Below are 19,403 nucleotides of genomic sequence, written 5' to 3'. Positions count from 1 at the left end.
GAGTTAACACACCACTCACTCTCCTCTTCACCTTCCCACTGGACCATTCTCTACTCGACCGAAAGTATAAGAACCCACTTTGTCCATAGAGTATGAAGGCACTGGTCTCCATGCTTTCCAATGTGACTTGCAAATGCAAGTCTTGCACTGCTGTGACACAGCCAAATGCTGTTGCCCTCCACGACAGGATGCAGGTATACAGTCACGCTGAATTGTGGCGTGGCAAAACAAAGTACTTCTCATTACATCCCTGTTTACAAGCCTCAAGTTTATGTGCATTTTTCTTTCTTTGCCTACTTTCTTTGCCTAATTCATTTATTTATTTGAATTGTTATTATTTATTTATTTATTTATTTGCCATACATCGTGTGTTTGTGCAGTGTGTTTGAACTATGATAATCACTCGGTTTACTTAATAATAAAAATGGATGCCTTTTGTGTCCAGTCATGTGTCGTGTGCAACTCAAAGACATGCAAACTCGAAGATGCAGTGGAGTTGTTGAGGCAGTTGGCACATGTCAATCCCTCCCATGCCCAGAGGGGGGCAGCATTTCCCCATTCTGCTAAAAACCCTCAGCAGGCGGCACGCTCTGGTCTGGACCAGATAGATAATTCAGTGTGATAGATGGCGAGGCCTGTCTTCATGATGGGGACTTAATCAGCCACTAAACAAGATGTCTACATCCAGAAGAGATGGAGGGAGGGAGGGAGGGAGGCGGCATGGTGACAAGAGGGGAGGAAATATCCAGGCAGAACATCAGAGTACTTTTAAAGCTGCCAGGACAAACACTCTCACTGTCACCCCCCCCCCTGACAATAAAGATTATCTCATCTTATGTTATGAGCATACCACAGCCACACTGATGCCAGGATACACTCATGGGTGTCTGGTATACAGACATAATGTGGGTGGCCCCTGCAGTCATGCAATGTTTTAGTCAGATGATGAGTAAACCAGTCAATGATTACTTACACACCATGTCATGTGTGCATATCTTACCTCTTGTGTCACCTCGTAAATAGGGATAAATTTACCTCCGCCAAAGACACCTCACCACAGTACCACACACCACTTCCACCACAACCCTCTTAGGTCTGGTTAGCTCATGGGTAGATGCCTGCAATGATTCGAACAGACACAGCAGCTAACTACATGATTGCAAAGAAAGCTTAATGTAAATTGCAGTATGTAGGATGGTGGCCAGAGTAGCTATTGCAACTATGCTGCTCATTGAAACTGTGTTGCCTATTACCAAATGTGGTCTTTTCATGAATATTTACCAAGTAATGAGCTAATATTTACATGGAGAAGATCCATCTTTCCAAATATGAAAAGTGCAAATTTCACAGTTAGTATCAAGGGACATATTATGACTCCATGCCTGCCTGGGGTAAGGCAAGGCAAAGCAAGTGTATTTGTATAGCGCATTTCATACACAGGTGCAACTCAAGGTGCTTCACAAAAAAACAAACGCATAAAGAAAGGAAACAAGAAAGAAAGAAAGAAATTAGTCAGAGAAATGTAAAACATTAAGATAAAACATATGGTAAAAAAAATTAAAAATAAGAATGATACATAATTTAAGCATCTGAGAACAGCTTTGTCTTGAGTTGAGTCTAGATTTAAAGCCATCAACAGTGGGTGCATTTTTTTTACGCCATCTGGAAGCTGGTTCCAAAGCTTTGCAGCATAGAACATGTCCACAGCATCTCCACACTTTGTTTTGACTTTTGGAATCACCAGCAAATTCTTCTCTGTTGACCTTAGTGATCTGGTTGGTGCATACAGCTGAAACATATCCAGTAGATAGGTGGGTCCCATTTCATTGTGGGTCAGACAGCAAGGAAGTCCCCCATGGGGTTGTCCCCTGAAAAAATGAAAGCACAGTTGTTGTGCAAAATGTAATGCAATGTGAGAATGGAAGTTAAGGCTTGGGTTTCAGGGCCCCCTTTTTTTTGGGCCCCTGGGCCTCGGCCCGGTAGGCCCGTGCAGTAATCCATCCTTGATCAAAATGAATTCTGAGAATTTGATGGTGGTGGTAAGTATTTGTGGAAAAGGTAATACTTGTGAATGAGCACCATGAATTCTGGAAATAAACAGCTAAAAAATATTACATACTGCAACTTTAATTTACCTCTGATGACGACGCCAACACACCTGATCTCAGCTGTAGTGCTACTGAAGGAACTGAACCATCTCAACCCTAACAGTGTGTGTGTGTGTTTGTGTGTGTTGGCACTGGACTGACATACACAAAGTGCACCCCACACGATAAATGGCATATCCAATCCACCCTGCTGATGAAAGACCACTTTATCTCAGCTGTGTGTGGTGTGTGTGTGTGTGTGTGTGTGTGTGTGTGTGTGTAATGCTGTAGAGCTGCCTCTGCCGGAGGGACACTGTGTCCTTGTTTTGTTCTCCTCCCTCCCCTCCCCTCTCCTCCCTCCTCATCCTCCATCCCCCTCCTCAGCTGACTGGGTACTGGATCTGGCTATCTGGGTCTGGACTGGCCCGGTGCCAGAGTCGCTGTGGTGGAGAGGTGGTGATGGGCCGACGACACACTTGTGATGAATTATTCTTGCTGTTACGCACCAGAGCTGTTTATGCATACTAGAAATACTGGGGGCATCAGAGACCGATCCAGGTGCTTGCTAAACAATTCCATACCCATTGTACTGTCCAAATCCTCACATTAGCCTCCAATGAGAAATTACACTTTTAGCAAGGTAATAGTATTAAAATATAATATGAACTGATATGAAAGGGCCTGCTGTTTGTGATAGGTCTTTAGAAGCATCCCAACACCCTCTTATCCGGTTTCGAATATAGCAATCATTTTCATGGCTGTTGTGGTCCCACTAGGCTTCCAAAATGTTTTATACAGAGTGCTTCTACTAGACATAGAACATTTTTATTGTATAGCCATGGCTTCTTTTTTCATTTAGGTGTCTGGATCGGCATGGGCCTCAGCCTCCACTTTAGATGCCTCTGGCTGGGAGGGAGAAGGTGTGGAGCGAACGGGAGATGACAAATGATAGAGATAACGTAGACACTTCAGAGCCAATGCATTTATTTTGTTTTTATTACAAAAATAAAATACAAATGATAAGCAAAAAAAAGAGTACACAGCAGACCTTTTTTTAATTAACTTCTTTTTAAAAGTAAAACCAGAGGATTAGAACATTCCACACATTTCAGTGCTTGTATTCTCTTGTACTGTATTCTTCCACCCCCTTTCTCACACTTTTTTCATGTTTTGGCGTTGTTTAAGAAGGGGTGGGTGCGGGGGTGGGGGGCAGTCTATGTGAGATGAGACTGTGCTCAAGAGCAACTACTTCCTGCCAGTGCCTTGCTCCGCCCACTCCTCGTGATGGGTAATTTTTATCCAATACAACGTTGGCATCTGATTGATTGACAGCTACCACCCCACCGAAATGCAAAGACAACAACAACAACAAAAAATAGAATATAACATCTGTCATATCAGAAATATCAGTCATAAAACACATGTCTGGTTTGTGGTATTGAATATATATGTGGTTTAGCTGTACTTTGTGGTTGAGAAGCAATACAAAAGTATGAGCCCCTTATTGTACGAAGTAAGTAATATCAAGAATATATACGAAAAAAGAAATAACTGAGCATGTGTCATTCTCTGACATTACAAACAGTATATGGATGAATGGTGGCTATAGCAGGCCAGATCTCGGCTGAGACAAATGAGCTCGCAACCATTGATGGAACAAGCCAGCAAACACACCAAAACAAAACAGGAAAAAGAAAACATAGAAGAAGAAAAAAAAGAAATAAAGAGCATTTTTGTAAGTGGTTGTAAATATGCTGGATAAGGCCTACCACAAGCCACACAGCCTGCTGACACTCGCCAGTCATCATCCCACAAAAAAGACCACCTAAGGAGCTGAAAAGGCAATGACATCACACATGACATCACACATGACATCACACATGACATCAGGCGTGGTGGTGGTGGTGGGGGATGATTACTGGTGCCGTACAACAGTGTTCATTAGGATTCCAAGAGCACAGCACAGCTCATAGTCAAGTCAGTGTGGCATCATGCAGGAAAGGGTTGGGGGTTACAAGAAAAGTCCGTTGTGAGTTAGTCATCTCATTCAGACAAACAAACATCCACTCCACCAGAACAACAAGAGAGGGAGCATAATAACAGCTCAAAACAATAACAACAATAACTATCATCTACTGAACAAATCTGCCTGGACAGAATGGCAATGGCTTCTTATGTGAAGTTTCTTTTCTTTTCTTTTCTTTACCTCAAAAAACCCAGAGAGGAAATTAAATAATATGTATACACTTGAGGAGTCGCTAATGAGCCCACTAATGAATAAGTGTTCTTTCCTACTCTGAGATAACTTTGTAAATATTTTCATACGTTATTTTTTTTGTCTTTATCCAAACAAACGAAAAAGCACATACTGCCCAAAGTGGGGCAACAGTGCAACAAGTAGTTGAGGAGAACTATTGCTTTGATGGACCATCCATCCATCGCAGAGGACATACAAAGAGATGGTTATTGCAGCATAGCACAGAAGGCCATCTGTGTACTGAGCTTGTTTGCATAGCCTAGTTTGGTACAGTACAGGACAGAGACCCAGGCTCTAACAGGGAGGGGGAAGAGAAAAAGAGGAGAAAGTGAGAGATCCAGGGGAGGAGAGGAAGAGAAGACGGGAAAAGAGAAGAGGACAAGGTTGGAAAAAGGAGGAAAAGGAAGGAAAAGAAGGGGGTGGGGGAGAGGAAGGGAAGAGAGGAAAACATAAAGATGAGGGAGGAAAAGAAAAGAGGTGTAGGAGGAGAGGAGAGGAGAGGGAAGGAAAGGCCAGAAGGAGAATGTCTTAAACCAGAGAGTCGATTCATAGTGGGAGCAAGGCACAGAGAGAGCAAGTGAGAGAGAGAGTGTAAACATCCATGATAACACACACATGATGGCGTCTCTAACTGACGAAACCTGGCCTTGAGAATCTCCACAGCATGTCGCAAGAACTTGAAAGCTTGAAAAGCATTTAGGATAAGGGCAATAAAAATGGGTGTGCCTGCTAGGACGGCTGGCACTAAAAGATGCTGTACTGTTTTTACAAGTCTAAGGGTCATACAGTGAATGAAGCTCTAATCTTTAAAGCCCTTTTAACCGCCAAAAGCCGCAAGGAATCCACCCAAAAAGTACAGTGAATCATTCCCAACCCTCTCATATCATGCCAACAGACCTCAATTGGTATGAAATCACCGGCACAAAGGCTGGCAGCTCATGTTCAGAACGAGCATGCATGCTAATTATCAAGGGCATGCGTGTGTTTATTATAAAGAACGCATTTACTGGGGCACTTTGTGCTTCTCACTCCTTGATTCCCCCCCAACTCCCTCATACGTCACCCAGCCTCAGAGCTATTAGAGACTTGACAACAGTTGGCCAGTGTTTTGCGAGCACTGTTGCATGTAAGAGAGAGCACAGCCACTGCCGCCCTCCATACTAACACCCATATGAGAACTCCCAAGACTGGGAGACGGACGGAAAAAAAGGGAAGGACAGGGTCTCTTCGGGGGCAATGACATAACGCGCGCGCACGCGCGAGAGAGAGAGAGAAAGAGAGAGAGAGAGAGAGCGCGAGAGAGAGAGAGAGAGAGAGAGAGAGAGAGAGAGACGCAGGTGTTAACACAACTCTTGGTACTCAGTGAAGGACAAAACCCAATTTGCCACACAAGAGCAGCGGTGACAGTGACATCGTACACATGCTGTGCCACAAGGCTGCCTGGCTGGGAGGAAACGACAAGAGTCTGTGTCACCATGACTACAGAACAAGAAAAACGAAAAACAGTGCTGCTCCACTTGAAGCACCGCTCTGTGAAATGGTCACGATAAATAGCCCTTTAGGAAGAAGACGGAAAAAAACACATCACGAGAATGATATGAACAGTAAACATCATGGCCTTACAAATCGATTTTTTTCGTTTTTTTTCGTGGAAAACGTCCATACAAACACACACACACACACACCAACACATGAGCATCTCAATGAGAGATTCAGCAGCCCCTGTCAGTTTCGTTAAACCTGAACCATCAGGCTTCAGTAACGCTTGAAGAAAGAAAAAAAAACAAGAAAAAAGAAAAGCTATAGTTCATTCCTATTGCGTACAAAAGCATGCACCTCTACATCTATTCACAAATATACCTACGCAAGAAGTAGAACACGCATGTCTAGGGGCCAGTAACATTTCAACAAAGGCATTCCCCTCAAATTTGCAAAAATGCACACAAACAACAACATGCTTTCCCACCATACGCCAAAAAAACTCTCAAAAAGTACTAACCGGGTTGGGGCAGCACTACTTACTGTAGTACCAATAAGAGAATATCGCTATCTTATGAGCATACAATAACATGGGGAGTTTAAAGGGACATGAAAATGGAGACTTGTATGTATCTACAAACTCTTTGAAGAAAGAAGAAGAGCAGAAGAAGAGGACAAGTGTGCTCTTTCGCTTTCACTCCTAAACCACACACTACCACATCCTTCCTCTAAACGGCTGTCAAACGAGGTCATGCTCTGTACACGTAGAAACGCTCTTTAAAAATGTCACAACAGCCAGACAGGCCGCCCCAAAGTCGCATGTGCGACGGCAGTGTTCCTAAGACACTTTCCAAAGGGATCACACGATTGCATACACCCATGCACTACTGAATACACCTGTGTGTCCGCCAAAGCAGCCACGCTCTCAGAAGATCTCCTAAGGCTGAACCCCAGGTGCTCCACCCTGGACAAGCCGCCATTTTGTTCTCAGCTGGAGCATGGGACGTGTGAATGCAGCTATGTGTCAACTGTCAAGAGAGAAACCGTGTGGTGGTGGTTTCTATGGAGACACACCACACACACACACACACACACACACACAAAGGCAGCTTCTGGTGTGTCAAAACATCATACAGAAATCAAGGACAGCCTTCGTTCTACTTTCATCTGCGTGCGCATGTGTGTTTATATACAACACATACACGTTTGTATGCCAAAGGCTCGTCTCCTTCTCCACAGGTTGGTGTTTATTGAGATGGTACATATCTCAACGTCACGGGCCCCTATCACCTCACAATGCACCCTGTGTGTGAGTGTGCGTGTGTGTGTTTTGTGTGCACATGTGTGTGTGTGTGTGTGTGTGTGGATGGTTAGGCACAGCAGCTGATACAGTGCACTGAGTAATGTTGTCTTGTGCTTGTATGGGGCCACGGACGCAAAGACCCTGCTGCACAGTGCCACAGGAGGATGGAGCCCATGGCAACGCAGCTTAGCGGTGAAAGCACCACAGACTGGAGGCATCTGGAAGAGGGTGAGAAGCCTCGGGAAAAGGTGGGGGCAACAGGTGCAACCACAACCGTAATGAGGCGGCACAGCCCCAAATCCAATAATTACTGCCCTAAAACACACACACACACACACACACACACACACACACACACACACACACACACACACACACACACACACACACACACACACACACACACACACACACACACACACACACACACACACACGCACACACACACACAGTTCACTTAGCCACCTCAGTCCTCTCCCCACTCGATAAGGCATTAGCCACAACAGAGTGAAGGGGGATAGAGTGGTAAGAGAGAGAGACACAGAGAAGCTGAGTGAAAGCTGATGCAGCTAAAAGTTATTTTCACACAAACAAACAACGCGTTAGCTTGCTCATGTATCTTTTCTTAGATTATTTCTTTCCACGACACCACCACCACCAAAAAAACAACAACAACATGGAGGACAGCAGCAGGGTGGTCAGTCTGTCAGTTTAAAGGCTTCAGTGGCCACTTTAGGACCTCACCAGACACCAGGTGTGTCACTTGAAAAGAGAAAGCAAGCGCGCAGCAGACATGCGCAACATCTCGATGTATTATACCTACACGCGTGTATACATATTACAAAAGACACACACACACTGCAGTGGTTGAAAGGCAGAGGTGTTTTAAGTGTGCACGCAGGTCGCTATCCACATGCTCGGTTAAGAGGACAATAGTCAATAGTCCCAGGAGGAGCTCTCGTTAGCTATGTTGGACGTAAGCATGCTAACAAAGCTGGCATGACACACAGCCAAAGGCAAAAACCCCACAATAACTCTGAACATTACCCAGTTATTATTCGTTTCAGTTTCTCTTCTAAAGATGGAAGAAGGCCTTTTAAGACTCTTCCTGTGCAGCCCGGAGAAAGCCCATATTCGACTTTTATCAGGAATGTGCCAACACACACACACATACATACATACAAGCCCACCCCCGTGACACAGAGACAGAGATTTTAGTGGGAAATGAGTATGTGTGTGTGTGTGTGAGAGTCTGTGTGTGTGTGTGTGTGTGTGTGTGTGTGTGTGTGTGTGTGTGTGTGTGTGTGTGTGTGTCATCACTGATAGAATCCATGCCCACCACAAGTACACCTATAACACACACACATACGGAGGGGCTTTTTATAGACCCCCATTAGCACGGCGGGGATAATGTCAGGGGAGACACACACATGGACACATATACACGTGCCAGCTCAGTCGATACGCCAACAAGAACATGGATCAAGTTCCCCCTTTCCCCTACAACCCTCCTCCACCCCCACTCACCCACATATAAACACACACACACGCGCACACACACACACACACACACACACACACACACACACACACACACACACACACACACACACACTAATTGAAAGGCTGACTTAAAGGCCAAAGAAGGCACAGTAGCTTGTTTTTTTTTGCTTTAACAGAAATACTACCTCCCTCAGAAATATTCCCTCCTCTCTCTCCCTCCACCCCTCTTCCTCCTCTGCTGTCCTTCCTCCTCCACTTCCTGTCCCCGGGGACGCATTTAAGCCCGGTGGAGGAAGTGGACGTCATCAGAGGCTCGCTTGCGTGACAACTAGACCAAAAGTCTACACCGCCGCACCCTCATCGAAGTCATTTAGGCTAATTAACCCAAGACGGGGGCCAGAAAGACACAGAGAAATAAGAACTATGTTATGGTGTGTACACATCGAAATGAAAAGAACATGTACATGTAGAGATCATGCAATGCAGTTGCCATGCCCCTGTAGCCATGCCGGTGGGCTGTGGCACAGCAGTCTTGTGGCATCTGTGCCACGCACGCACAGTCAATTGGCATCTGCTGGGGTCAGGGCTCCACTCCACCCCACCCCACACCAAACCCCCTCTGGCCACCCCCAACCCACCTTATACAGTCTGTGTGCCCGAGGGTGGCGTTTTGGGTGGGTGGCGGTTGCGTGCCAAGGGGGCATGAATGGACACACAGGGGCCCACTACTACTGTAGGGGCACAGGGGGGGTGACAGAAAGAGAGAGAGAGAGAGAGAGAGAGAGAGAGAGAGAGAGAGAGAGAGAGAGAGAGAGAGAGAGAGAGAGAGAGAGTAAAAAAGAGAGAGAGAAAGCGCAAAACTTTATAAAAAGCCCGCACCCAGCGACTGAGTTCCAGTCATCCACTCCATGCTGTCACGCAGCAGTAGAAGCAGCTGTGTCACAGGGGGGGGGGGGCCTTTCCTGACCTTTTTCACTTCACTTTCGGCCCCAGGCAAGCTTGAAATATCTAAACAGTCCTGTCCATTGTTCCACCGGTTCGAGGCCAAAACAAAAACCAAGAACCAAAAGACAAAACGTACAAACAAACAGAAGGAGAGGCAGCGCGCGGTCCATGGAAACGAAGAACTTCTGAACCGTTGAAATGACGACCTCTTGAACACATGTAGGAGTCCGTTCCATCACCATCTCCCTTCATTTACAATCTTAACCATTGAAAGTCATAGAAATCTGAAATGTGGACAAAAATGTATGTTATGGAGGGACTTGGAGAGCAAGAGAGGAGATTCATCAAGGAAGGCAGCTTTCTTCTTATGACTGACGGCGGTCGTGTCACGAGATGGTCACATCACGTCACGTCAGGGGGATGCTGCCATGAAGTGGCCATTGTGTCATCCTCCTCCAAACTGGCGGTATAGAGATGGAGGGGCCAGGTGCCGTTCTCCTGAGTGACAAATGGCTGCAGGTGGCTTCAGGTGGCTCAGACCAGTCTGTCTGCAGAGGTGGCCGTCTGGGTGTGGCTGTCGGCAGGGCCACCGTGCTCCTTCTGGCGCTCCGCCACCTCCCTTTCCCTCTCCCTTTCTCTCTCCCTCTCTCCGCAGCAGGCACCTCCTGCGCCCCCCTGGCACAGCTGCTCCCGCTCCCCTCTTCTCCTACCGCCGCCCTCCTCCTCATCCCCCTCTCCTTCGTCATCCTCGTCGGCGTCCATCTGACAGACGCACACCTCGATCCCTGAGTCGCCGGTCACGTGCCGGCGCCTGGTCCCCAGCTCCTCCTCTTCCTCCTCCTCGTCCAATAGAGCTGCAGGCTCCTCGTCTTCCTCCTCATGCCCCTCCTCCTCCTGTCCCTGCTCCCCGCTGTGCAAGATGGCGGGAGAGGCAGCTATGGTGACTACGGCCGATCCTCCTCCTCCTCCGGGTGCTGATGCTGACGCGGTTGCTAGGACGCGCTCCGGGGCATTGTTTCCTGGGAGACCGTCCTCCTGGTCCAGGGGAGGTTGTAGTACGATGGCGGAGGCGGTGGCGGCGGCAGGCCGAGCGGGAGGAGAGGCGTCGGGGGCCGTCTCGGAGTAAGGCGGAGGAGGGGTAGGCGGGTGGCCCACCACCTCCTCATAGTCCGGCAGCTTGCAATCCGTCCAGAAGCCTAGAGAGAGAGAGAGAGAGAGAGAGAGAGAGAGCGCGCGCGCGAGAGAGAGAGAGAGAGAGAGAGAGAGAGAGAGAGAGAGAGAGAGAGAGAGAGAGAGAGAGAGAGAGAGAGAGACAGACAGACAGACAGAGAGAGCGAGCAAGAAAGAGCGAGAAAGAGCGAGAGTAAGACAGAGGCAGGACAAGAGAGAGAGAGAGAGAGAGAGAGAGAGAGAGAGAGAGAGAGAGAGAGAGAGCCGGACAAGAGATAACAGTCAGACAGAGAGAAGAGGAGATAGAGAGGAGGAAGAGGGGGAGATGAGCAGAGTACAGGAGAGGATGGTTACATAAGAGAGTGGAGGAACATCTCCAGTCAGCTAATCTGTGCGGCAGTCGTTTGTGCCAGCGAGCCGAGCTGCGCTGATGGCGCCGTCACCTGAAGCTGCTGCTATGGCACAGGCCTTTGCTAATGCTTTACCAGAGAGAGTAGAGAGAGAGAGAGGTTCCATTGGCCCATTGTTTCCTGGTTCTATTATGCCCCCCCTTAGGCAGACTTAGGCAGACCTAGGCAGACCTAAGGACTGTTCTATTAATTGTAGGAGCATTATGACACGGCCCTTTAGGCAGACCGGAACCTGGTCGCGTTAGGTGCCCATAGAAACCTATTATGTTGGCATATCTCTATACTTAAAGAATCTCTGGCTTTACTGCCTAATATTATAATGCATCCATCCATCCCCCCACCCCCCTCCCACACACACACACACACACACATCACACATCCAGCATTAAACACAGCAGGCAGGATTAAAACATGTATGCATACACAATACATCTACATGGGATATACATTTACATAGGTGTGTAAAAGAGAACTCTGAGGAATGGTTGGAAGGCCCAAAAAAGGTCACGCTATAATGTAAACAAATCATTGCATAGAGCATAAAAAGCTGGTTGACGCAGAGTTGTTTACTCCTTCATCCAATATGGGGCAGAGAGAGAAGAGAGAGAAGAGAGAGAGAAGAGAGAGAAGAGAGAGAGAAGAGAGAGAAGAGAGAGAGAAGAGAGAAGAGAGAGAAGAGAGAGAAGAGGGGGGGTAGGGAAGTAGCCTGATAAACCAGACTAAATGTGGATGTCTAATTTAGTCTGGCCTCGATGCATAATACATCCGAAGATTGTTGATGAGAACAACCTTCCCTCAAAACCCTGCCCGCTTTGATTCAAAACACATCTTTGCGTTGTAATTGGTTTGCCAGATTCATGGCATTCTGGCTTCATTGAATCATTATGCGAGGCCAGACCCACCCGTAGACAAAACATTTTGCCGTCCAGTGGGTGGCGCTGGTTCACCAGGCTAGTAGGGAAGGGCAGAGGAGGGGTGAAAGGTAGAGGCTGTGAGTGCATCTTAATATGCCTCCTTGCCTCCTCCACTTGCCTCCTCCACTCGCTTCTCGTCATGATGACATCACTGACAACAGCATTATATTTCAATATCTTGCAAAAGCTCAATTGTAGAGTCTTTTTCTCGTTTGCAATTGTTATGGTGAATGAAAAACAGTCCCTCAAAAGTTGTTGTGGCTAGGCTGACAGCTGGGAAACTTTATCGTTTTCTCCACGGAGGAGGGGCCAGGAGGCGGGGCGAGGAGACAAGCACAAGTGGAGGAGGCAAGGTCACATATTGGGATGTACCCTGTGCCTGCTACAATTTTGACAGGCCCTCTCGAGGCACGACAGATACTATTTGCCCAGTGGTGTTGCCCCATGTCTTACAGCACACCGTACTGCATTGCACTGCACCGCACCCGCACGGCATCCCCAAGGCCTAAATACCAGCAACACATGGTGCAGTCATCTGCCTGCTAATGTTTCAGATTATGGGCACAACAACAGTCCTCAGATGGGTGTGTGTGTGTGTGTGTGTGTGTGTGTGTGTGTGTGTGTGTGTGTGTGTGTGTGTGTGTGTGTGTGTGTGTGTGTGTGTGTGAGAGAGTGTGTGTGTGTGTGTGTATAAAATGAGAGTCAGAGAGTGGTAGTGAAAGTGAAGTAAGAAGATATTTATGCAACGCCTGAGAGTGTAGAACATGGGGGGAGAGAGAGAGAGAGAGAGAGAGAGAGAGAGAGAGAGAGAGAGAGAGAGAGAGAGAGAGAGAGAGAGAGAGAGAAGAGGCGCACATGAGAGAGAGGGGCGTAGAGGGGCTCAGTTGTGGTTGTGTAACTGTACTAGGGTGTTATGAAGGCACGGCAAGTCAGACTTACGCAGATTTAGTGGAGGTGGGGACACGAAGGAGCTGGAGGCCCCCTGGTAGGCCATGAGGCTGATTTCGCGCTGGCGCTGTTCCTGCTGCAGCCGCATCTTCACGCGCCGGTGACGGTATGCACAGCAGCAGCTGAGCATGATGATAAGCGTCCACACCAGCCAGAACCCTGCCGAGTCACACGCATATCATTTCTGCTAACGTCACTGGGACCGGGGAGGGCTGGTGGCTCTGGCAACCACCACCAGCAGCATGTGAGCAGCACTTGAAAGTGCAGTGCTCACGTTAACCTTACACGAGCCCGTAAATACTATTTAGTTCTACCCTGAGGTCAGACTAGTAAGTACATTTCGTACCGCAAAACATTTTTACTACGATAGGGGGACGCGTCAACAACCACGCGATCCATGTTTTAGACAAAACAGCTGTTTGCCCCTTATATTACTACAACACAAAACGTATGAGTTTACATTAGTACATTAGTATTGCAAGTGTTTATGTAAACGTATAGAAAACTTACACCAGAGTTCGTAGTAGTAGGTGCAGCACTCCGTTTCTCCGCAGCAGTACCCCATCTCACATCTGTATTGTTCATTGTTGACCCCGAAACAAAACTCTTTCGCCTGCGAAAGAATACAAAATTACAATCAGAATAATTGGAGTAAACTCTCCCATCTTATTCTATGCCTACGCTAAAATTAGGGGAAAGAGGGGTTCATTCAAACAAAGTGAACGTGAAATGTCGTTGAATCTGAAATAACAGTTGACTACTTTCCTTAGCCGTGGAGATAGTCATAACACAGCAAATAGAGTCAACACTATGTAGTCAATACATGTTCAAAAGCCTTAAAAGGCCCATTTCTTTATTTAATTAACTCTGGATCACGGTCAATCCTGTTGTGTATTTTGGTTGCATCCGTTTTAGAACAGCAAACTACATTGTAACAATGGCATCCTGAAACCAGTAGAATGTTAAAATGTAACAAGTGTGGCTCACTTCTGCTACAAACAGTATAATTTGTATCGATAACTGCCAGAATTCTACATACTGGTATTACCTCGAATGCATGCCATTCTTCCTAGTCAACATACAAGGATGCGAAATGCCACAGGAGGCATTTCAAATGTGATTGAATGAGAAGAAAACTACTGTCGAAGCTTTAATTTGTGTAATTTTTGTCAATACATTCTGCAACAATCATGTAGCTCCATGTTGTCATCCCATAGCCATCTTGAGTCCCGACTCTCTAACAATTCATTGGGTAGTTACTGTAAGTTGGCATTGGCATTGTGACCTACTAGAGCTCTACACAAATGTCATTTGACAAGTGTAATAACCCTGCGGTGTGCTCGACAAGCCGGTGAATTGATGCTAGAGGATGAACACTTTGTGAGGCTATAAATACATGATTTGTACATGTAATGACATTATTCTGAAGTACTGTTAGGCGTACTTTTTACTTGCTAATGTTAGCAACCAAACTGGGATTTCCAGACAGCTTGCTAGGTTGCTAGCAGGCAAACTATCAGCAAACGATAGCAAGTATTCACCTTGTTGGCCCTTCTCCGACAGTGCTAGCTTTAAATCAACACATCAAGACGAGAGTACCAGAAAAATAAATGTTTGACTTTTTTTTCCCAATTTTGAATAACTCAATTTATATTAAGACTGCTCATAATAAGGTTGTCAGTTCAAGGATAACGCAAACTACTCTGACGTCATTTAAAGTTAGCCATATCCAAGTTCCTTTGTGGACAAAACAAAAACGCACAATAGAAGGCCTACTTCCAGCTGTGATCCCTGGGCTCGATTTGAATGCGCTAGCGCTCTAAAGCCAGTATTGCAGCCTACCTGAACCACGGAGGTCCCGGTGCAGAGCAGCCCTATAAGGGATCCCAGTGTTTTCTGTGGCATCTTTCTGGGTTCTCTGCCAAATTTGCGGGGGGAATCATATAGCTTCAGCTCCAAATTGGCGATGGATTAGCAAAATAATTTGAACAGTCCTGTTCGCAAAGTGGCAAGCAACATATTTCCGTCCTCCTCGGAGTTGCCCTGAATATTACCAATTCAAAATCGACCACTAGACGGCGGCATCATTGACAGTAAATAGAATGGACGCCAAATCAACGCTTTTTGCCATTCAACGCTTTGAAGCCAGATTTGGGAACATTCCAACTTACATTCTACCTTAGCAACGCCAAACGCAGGTGTTGATTGGACAACAACAAGACTTCTAACGGTCAATCAAACCATGTTCTGATGCTCATTGGTCAATTTAACTTTTAATATCTCTCTAAAATAAAACATCACCACAGAAAATCACCACCCTGGTAAGTTGGAGAGCAAGGGGACCTACTAGTTGAGCGAAAAATGATCCCCCTGGAGTGGCATTTAAGGGAGATACAGGGTTTTATGTCTCTCATAGGAATGAATGGGATTTGGCCATTTTTTGGTCTTTTTGGGTCCAACCTTGGCTCCAACTTGGCTTCAACAATGAAATAGAATTTTGGCCTCCATTCTATTTACTCTCAATGGGCGGCATAGAACCAAATTTGCAAGCTGTTGTTTATTATAACGGGCGGCTTCTTGAGAGCGTCACACGCTGGAGTGTCATAGAAAGGAGTTCTTCTTGTAAATGGACTGGCATAGATTTACAGTGTTGGCTAGATATAGGGTAGGCATATAGTCTATATAATGTTTATATTAACATTTTTTTTACAATACAATTCCACAACATAACATAGCCTACCTGATTTGACCTGGCCTATAATATAGCAGTAATGTCACCTGGCTTTTTTTTAAAAAAAGAAGCCTGATAGCCAATAGTGTTGCAATTTTTTGTGAAGATTTGAGTTTAGCCTAGGCTACACTGTTTACATTGGGCGTCGTGGCTTACGTAGTGACAGCAAGACTGAGCTAGAGCCTAGATCACGTTAGCTGGTGATGTCAAATCCTCCCTGCATCTCATTCATTCTCTGGGACAGCTAGAGTCAGCGTAGGCGCACCATTGAGCGCAGCAAACATGGTAAGTGGCCCTTCTGTGTATAGAAACATTTCATTTCTTTTTTCATTGTTAGGGGATGGCAAATATGGTCAAAATAGTCTATGTTAGTGTTATATTTCATAACTATTGATGAAAGAGAACTTGTTCTTTCTCACATGGATGATGTCTGTTACCAGATAGACTGTCAGCACTGTCTAAGTAGCAACATCATGAAAGAAAAACGGATGCATTAACGTTATATTAACACTTAATTTAAATAATTAAGCTAATTGAATACATAATTGAAAGCTCTACGTCCGTTATTGCATGTTCAATGTGCTGTCGGCCCTTGTCTGGTGGTTTTGGGTCATCAACAACCAGCTTTGCGACCCACAGACTGGATTGGTCTTTGCTTCTTATTCAACTACCATATGTAGGCCACATGGCAGCGCGGCCGGGGGCTTACTGTGTACATTGTTGCTGCTGTGTTGCTGTGTGCTTAGCTCCTTGCGCCAGTGCAGTGCTACCTGTTGGGTCATCTGGCCTATACCTAATCTGTGGCAATCCCAATCCTTCCTCCACCACTGCGATTGGATGGCTTGTTATCCAATGACCTTAACTCATTGGCTGCTTTGTTGTCATCTCATGAGAAAACAACTTCCAGTGTGTGTGTGTGTGTGTTATGTTATGTTATGTTATGTTATGTTATGTTATGTTATGTTATGTTATGTTATGTTATGTTATGTTATGTTATGCTATGTTGTGTCATGGTTTATGTTGTGTTGGGTATGGCCCAGTAATGTACAGACACACTTCATTCATCACTTTAACGAGGATGCTTCAACAGGGTCTCGATATCGAAGCTGAGAAGTGTGTGTGTGTGTGCGTGTGTGCGTGCGTGTGTTCATTTTTTAAAATTTATTTTTTTGATCTCAGGGTCTGCTGTCCGTCTTGCGGCGGTTTAAGAACACCCCTGAGCAGGAGGTCAGGATCCTGCTGCTGGGGCTGGACAACTCTGGCAAGACCACCCTGCTCAAACAGCTAGCATCCGAAGACATCAGCCATATAACCCCCACACAGGTACACACACACACACACACACACACACACACACACACACACACACACACACACACACACACACACACACACACACACACACACAGGTACACACATACACACACACACTTTCTCATAACCTCATTACCTGTTTAATATCAACACCTGTTTAATATCAACACCTACTGTACAACACGGGTGTTATGCAAATATGTAACACACACACACAAACTCTCTCTTACACGTGTAGACGTCTGAAGCCCTCTGAACCTCCTGGCAAGTACACACTCATATGTGCACGATCACCCACCCACACACACACAAACACACAAACACCTCAACATACATTACATACATTAGCTATGACTCGTCCCACAGCTTGTGCCACAGCTAATGATTATGTTTTCACAGGTACAGACACATTCACTCATTAACACAAATATCACACACCAGTGTGTGGCACAAAGATATGCACGCTTTATCCATGCTCCCTGTAAATGATACACAAAGAGCAAATTACGGTCATAGTATACTGTAATCAATACTACTGTCTATTTACTTTTCAGCTGTGTATTGACTTTTCACACCATGTGCACCGTCAATAGAGACAGCGATGAGTCAATATTGATAAGGTGGCAGAGTGTAGAGTACAGCCGAGGCACTTTATTTATCCCAAAGGAAATTAGCCACCTTATTGATCTCCTAATCATACATAGTGATAGGCTGATTAACCTCATAAAGAAGAAGAGTAGAATAGATCAGACACTATTCATCCCAACAGCCCTCCACTTTATTGTCATCCTAATAGCGTAGGATACTTTTACCAGAGAGAGTAGATAAGAGAGAGGCTCCATTGGCCCATTGTTTCCGGGTTCTATTATTGCAATGGGGAGGGGGGGGGAATCCCCCTTTAGGCAGACCTAGGCAGACCTAAGGACTGTTCTATTCCATGCTAGGAACATTATGGCACACTCCTTTAGGCAGACCGGAACCTGGTCATGTTAGGTGCCCATAGCAACCTATTACATTGGCATATCTCTATATACTTAAAGAATCTCTGCTTTTACTAGCCATACACCTGTGTGACGCATGTTTAAAATAGAGCTAGTGATTATGTCATAGTCCTTCATTCATTGAGAGTATAGCAGTAGAATAGACACTTGATGTCTTGACCCCATCGAAGTGTTCTTGAACACAATATTTAATTAATCCAAAATTGGTCCTGATGCCAGGTTGGCATTGTACCGTATAGTAGTGAATGTGTGAAAGTGAGGCATACATTTGATAGCACTTGAAGTTCTCAGAGTAGTTCATCAAGTAGATGAAAATGTGTTGAACAAACAATTGATTCGAATGCCTTTTCAGATATCTTGAAATTCGGCCATCATGGTAACGTTGACCTGCAAAATTCAAGTACTTCATGTCCCTTTGAACCCGTTCTGAATTTAATTGTGCAAAAAAAAACCCACCCGTTTTGAAAGAGGACCATCTTGAAATCCAAAATTGTATCATTTCATGTACCTAATATGTTGCACACAATATTTGGTGCAAAAATGGAAATCCGTCCACCCATTGAAACGTTATTACTCAAACCAAAAGAAAATCTGTGATGGACGGACGCATACACACAGACTGATAGCCTACACACCAGGACAATCAATAAAACCACCTTCGGTGGGCAGAGACATTAAAAAGTGATATGCAGTCCCATTGACATCACTGCCTGTATATCTCCTGTGCTCCAGGGCTTCAACATCAAGAGCGTGGCGAGTCAGGGCTTCAAGCTGAATGTGTGGGACATCGGTGGGCAGAGGAAGATCCGGCCCTACTGGAGGAACTACTATGAGAACACTGACCTGCTGGTACAGTACCCTACAGCATTATTCAAACCCTTTGAGGAGTAAGGACTTTTCCCCAGGTTCTTCTAGAATTTTACTTGAACACTCAACAGCTCCCATAGAAGTCTGTGTCTTGCAAAATCCTTATGACATCATAATGAGAACTCAAGATTTGGGCAAAATTCTAATCACATATTTGTGCTGGTACTCCTCAAAGGGTTAAACTGGTCAATGGCAGCAGACGCCAGGGTTAATGTCACAGGAAGGCACACAGCTGATGGGGCACTGGCGTTCACATACTCTTTCCTAATCCTCATTCTGACCCAGTTGGGGCAAATGGGTTAGGTGAGACCAGTTCGAATTCTGTGATACAGTGCAAATTTTATTCGTTTTTTTTGTGTGCCATGGGTTTCCTAAGACAGCCAAGATGTTTATATGAGAAATGGACCTGTGAAATGACTCAAGTGTGCTGGGTCTGTGATGTCGAAGACATGCAATGTCTTTTTAGTGGCCTGC

At 45.6% G+C, this 19,403-nt stretch overlaps 2 protein-coding genes across 2 annotated transcripts in view; one reads left to right on the top strand and one right to left on the bottom strand.

Annotated features, from left to right (window-relative positions):
- Nucleotides 1-9,053: 9,053 nt before the first annotated feature.
- On the bottom strand, nucleotides 9,054-15,079 carry wbp1 (WW domain binding protein 1). Its single transcript, XM_063210176.1, has 4 exons — nucleotides 14,859-15,079; nucleotides 13,527-13,629; nucleotides 13,008-13,175; nucleotides 9,054-10,770 (listed from the first exon to the last, which is right to left on the bottom strand). The coding sequence occupies exons 1-4, from the start codon at nucleotides 14,919-14,921 to the stop codon at nucleotides 10,109-10,111; spliced, it is 996 nt and encodes a 331-aa protein (XP_063066246.1). The 5' UTR covers nucleotides 14,922-15,079; the 3' UTR covers nucleotides 9,054-10,108.
- Nucleotides 15,080-15,629: 550 nt separating this feature from the next.
- The window catches only part of LOC134458072 (ADP-ribosylation factor-like protein 3), an 8,903-nt gene continuing 5,129 nt past the window's right edge, over nucleotides 15,630-19,403 (top strand). The window contains exons 1-3 of the mRNA XM_063210177.1: nucleotides 15,630-16,032; nucleotides 16,927-17,070; nucleotides 18,795-18,911. Coding sequence (XP_063066247.1) covers nucleotides 16,030-16,032; nucleotides 16,927-17,070; nucleotides 18,795-18,911 — 264 coding nt within the window. The 5' untranslated portion in view covers nucleotides 15,630-16,029. The remainder of the gene's footprint in view (nucleotides 16,033-16,926; nucleotides 17,071-18,794; nucleotides 18,912-19,403) is intronic.

This window comes from Engraulis encrasicolus, chromosome 11, assembly GCF_034702125.1.
Source record: "Engraulis encrasicolus isolate BLACKSEA-1 chromosome 11, IST_EnEncr_1.0, whole genome shotgun sequence".
Lineage (NCBI taxonomy): Eukaryota > Metazoa > Chordata > Actinopteri > Clupeiformes > Engraulidae > Engraulis > Engraulis encrasicolus.
Note: the sequence above shows the minus strand (reverse complement) of the source record. Positions and strands in the feature narration are given on the sequence as shown.

What these genes read in the sequence shown, in the direction of transcription:
- wbp1 (XM_063210176.1), bottom strand. Translation starts at nt 14,921, where the DNA reads ATGCCACAGAAAACACTGGGATCCCTTATAGGGCTGCTCTGCACCGGG. An exon ending in CCGGGACCTCCGTGGTTCAG is followed by an intron (nt 13,630 to 14,858) that starts GTAGGCTGCAAT and finishes ATTCTTTCGCAG; the next exon opens with GCGAAAGAGTTTTGTTTCGG. An exon ending in CCCACCTCCACTAAATCTGC is followed by an intron (nt 10,771 to 13,007) that starts GTAAGTCTGACT and finishes CTCTCTCTCTAG; the next exon opens with GCTTCTGGACGGATTGCAAG.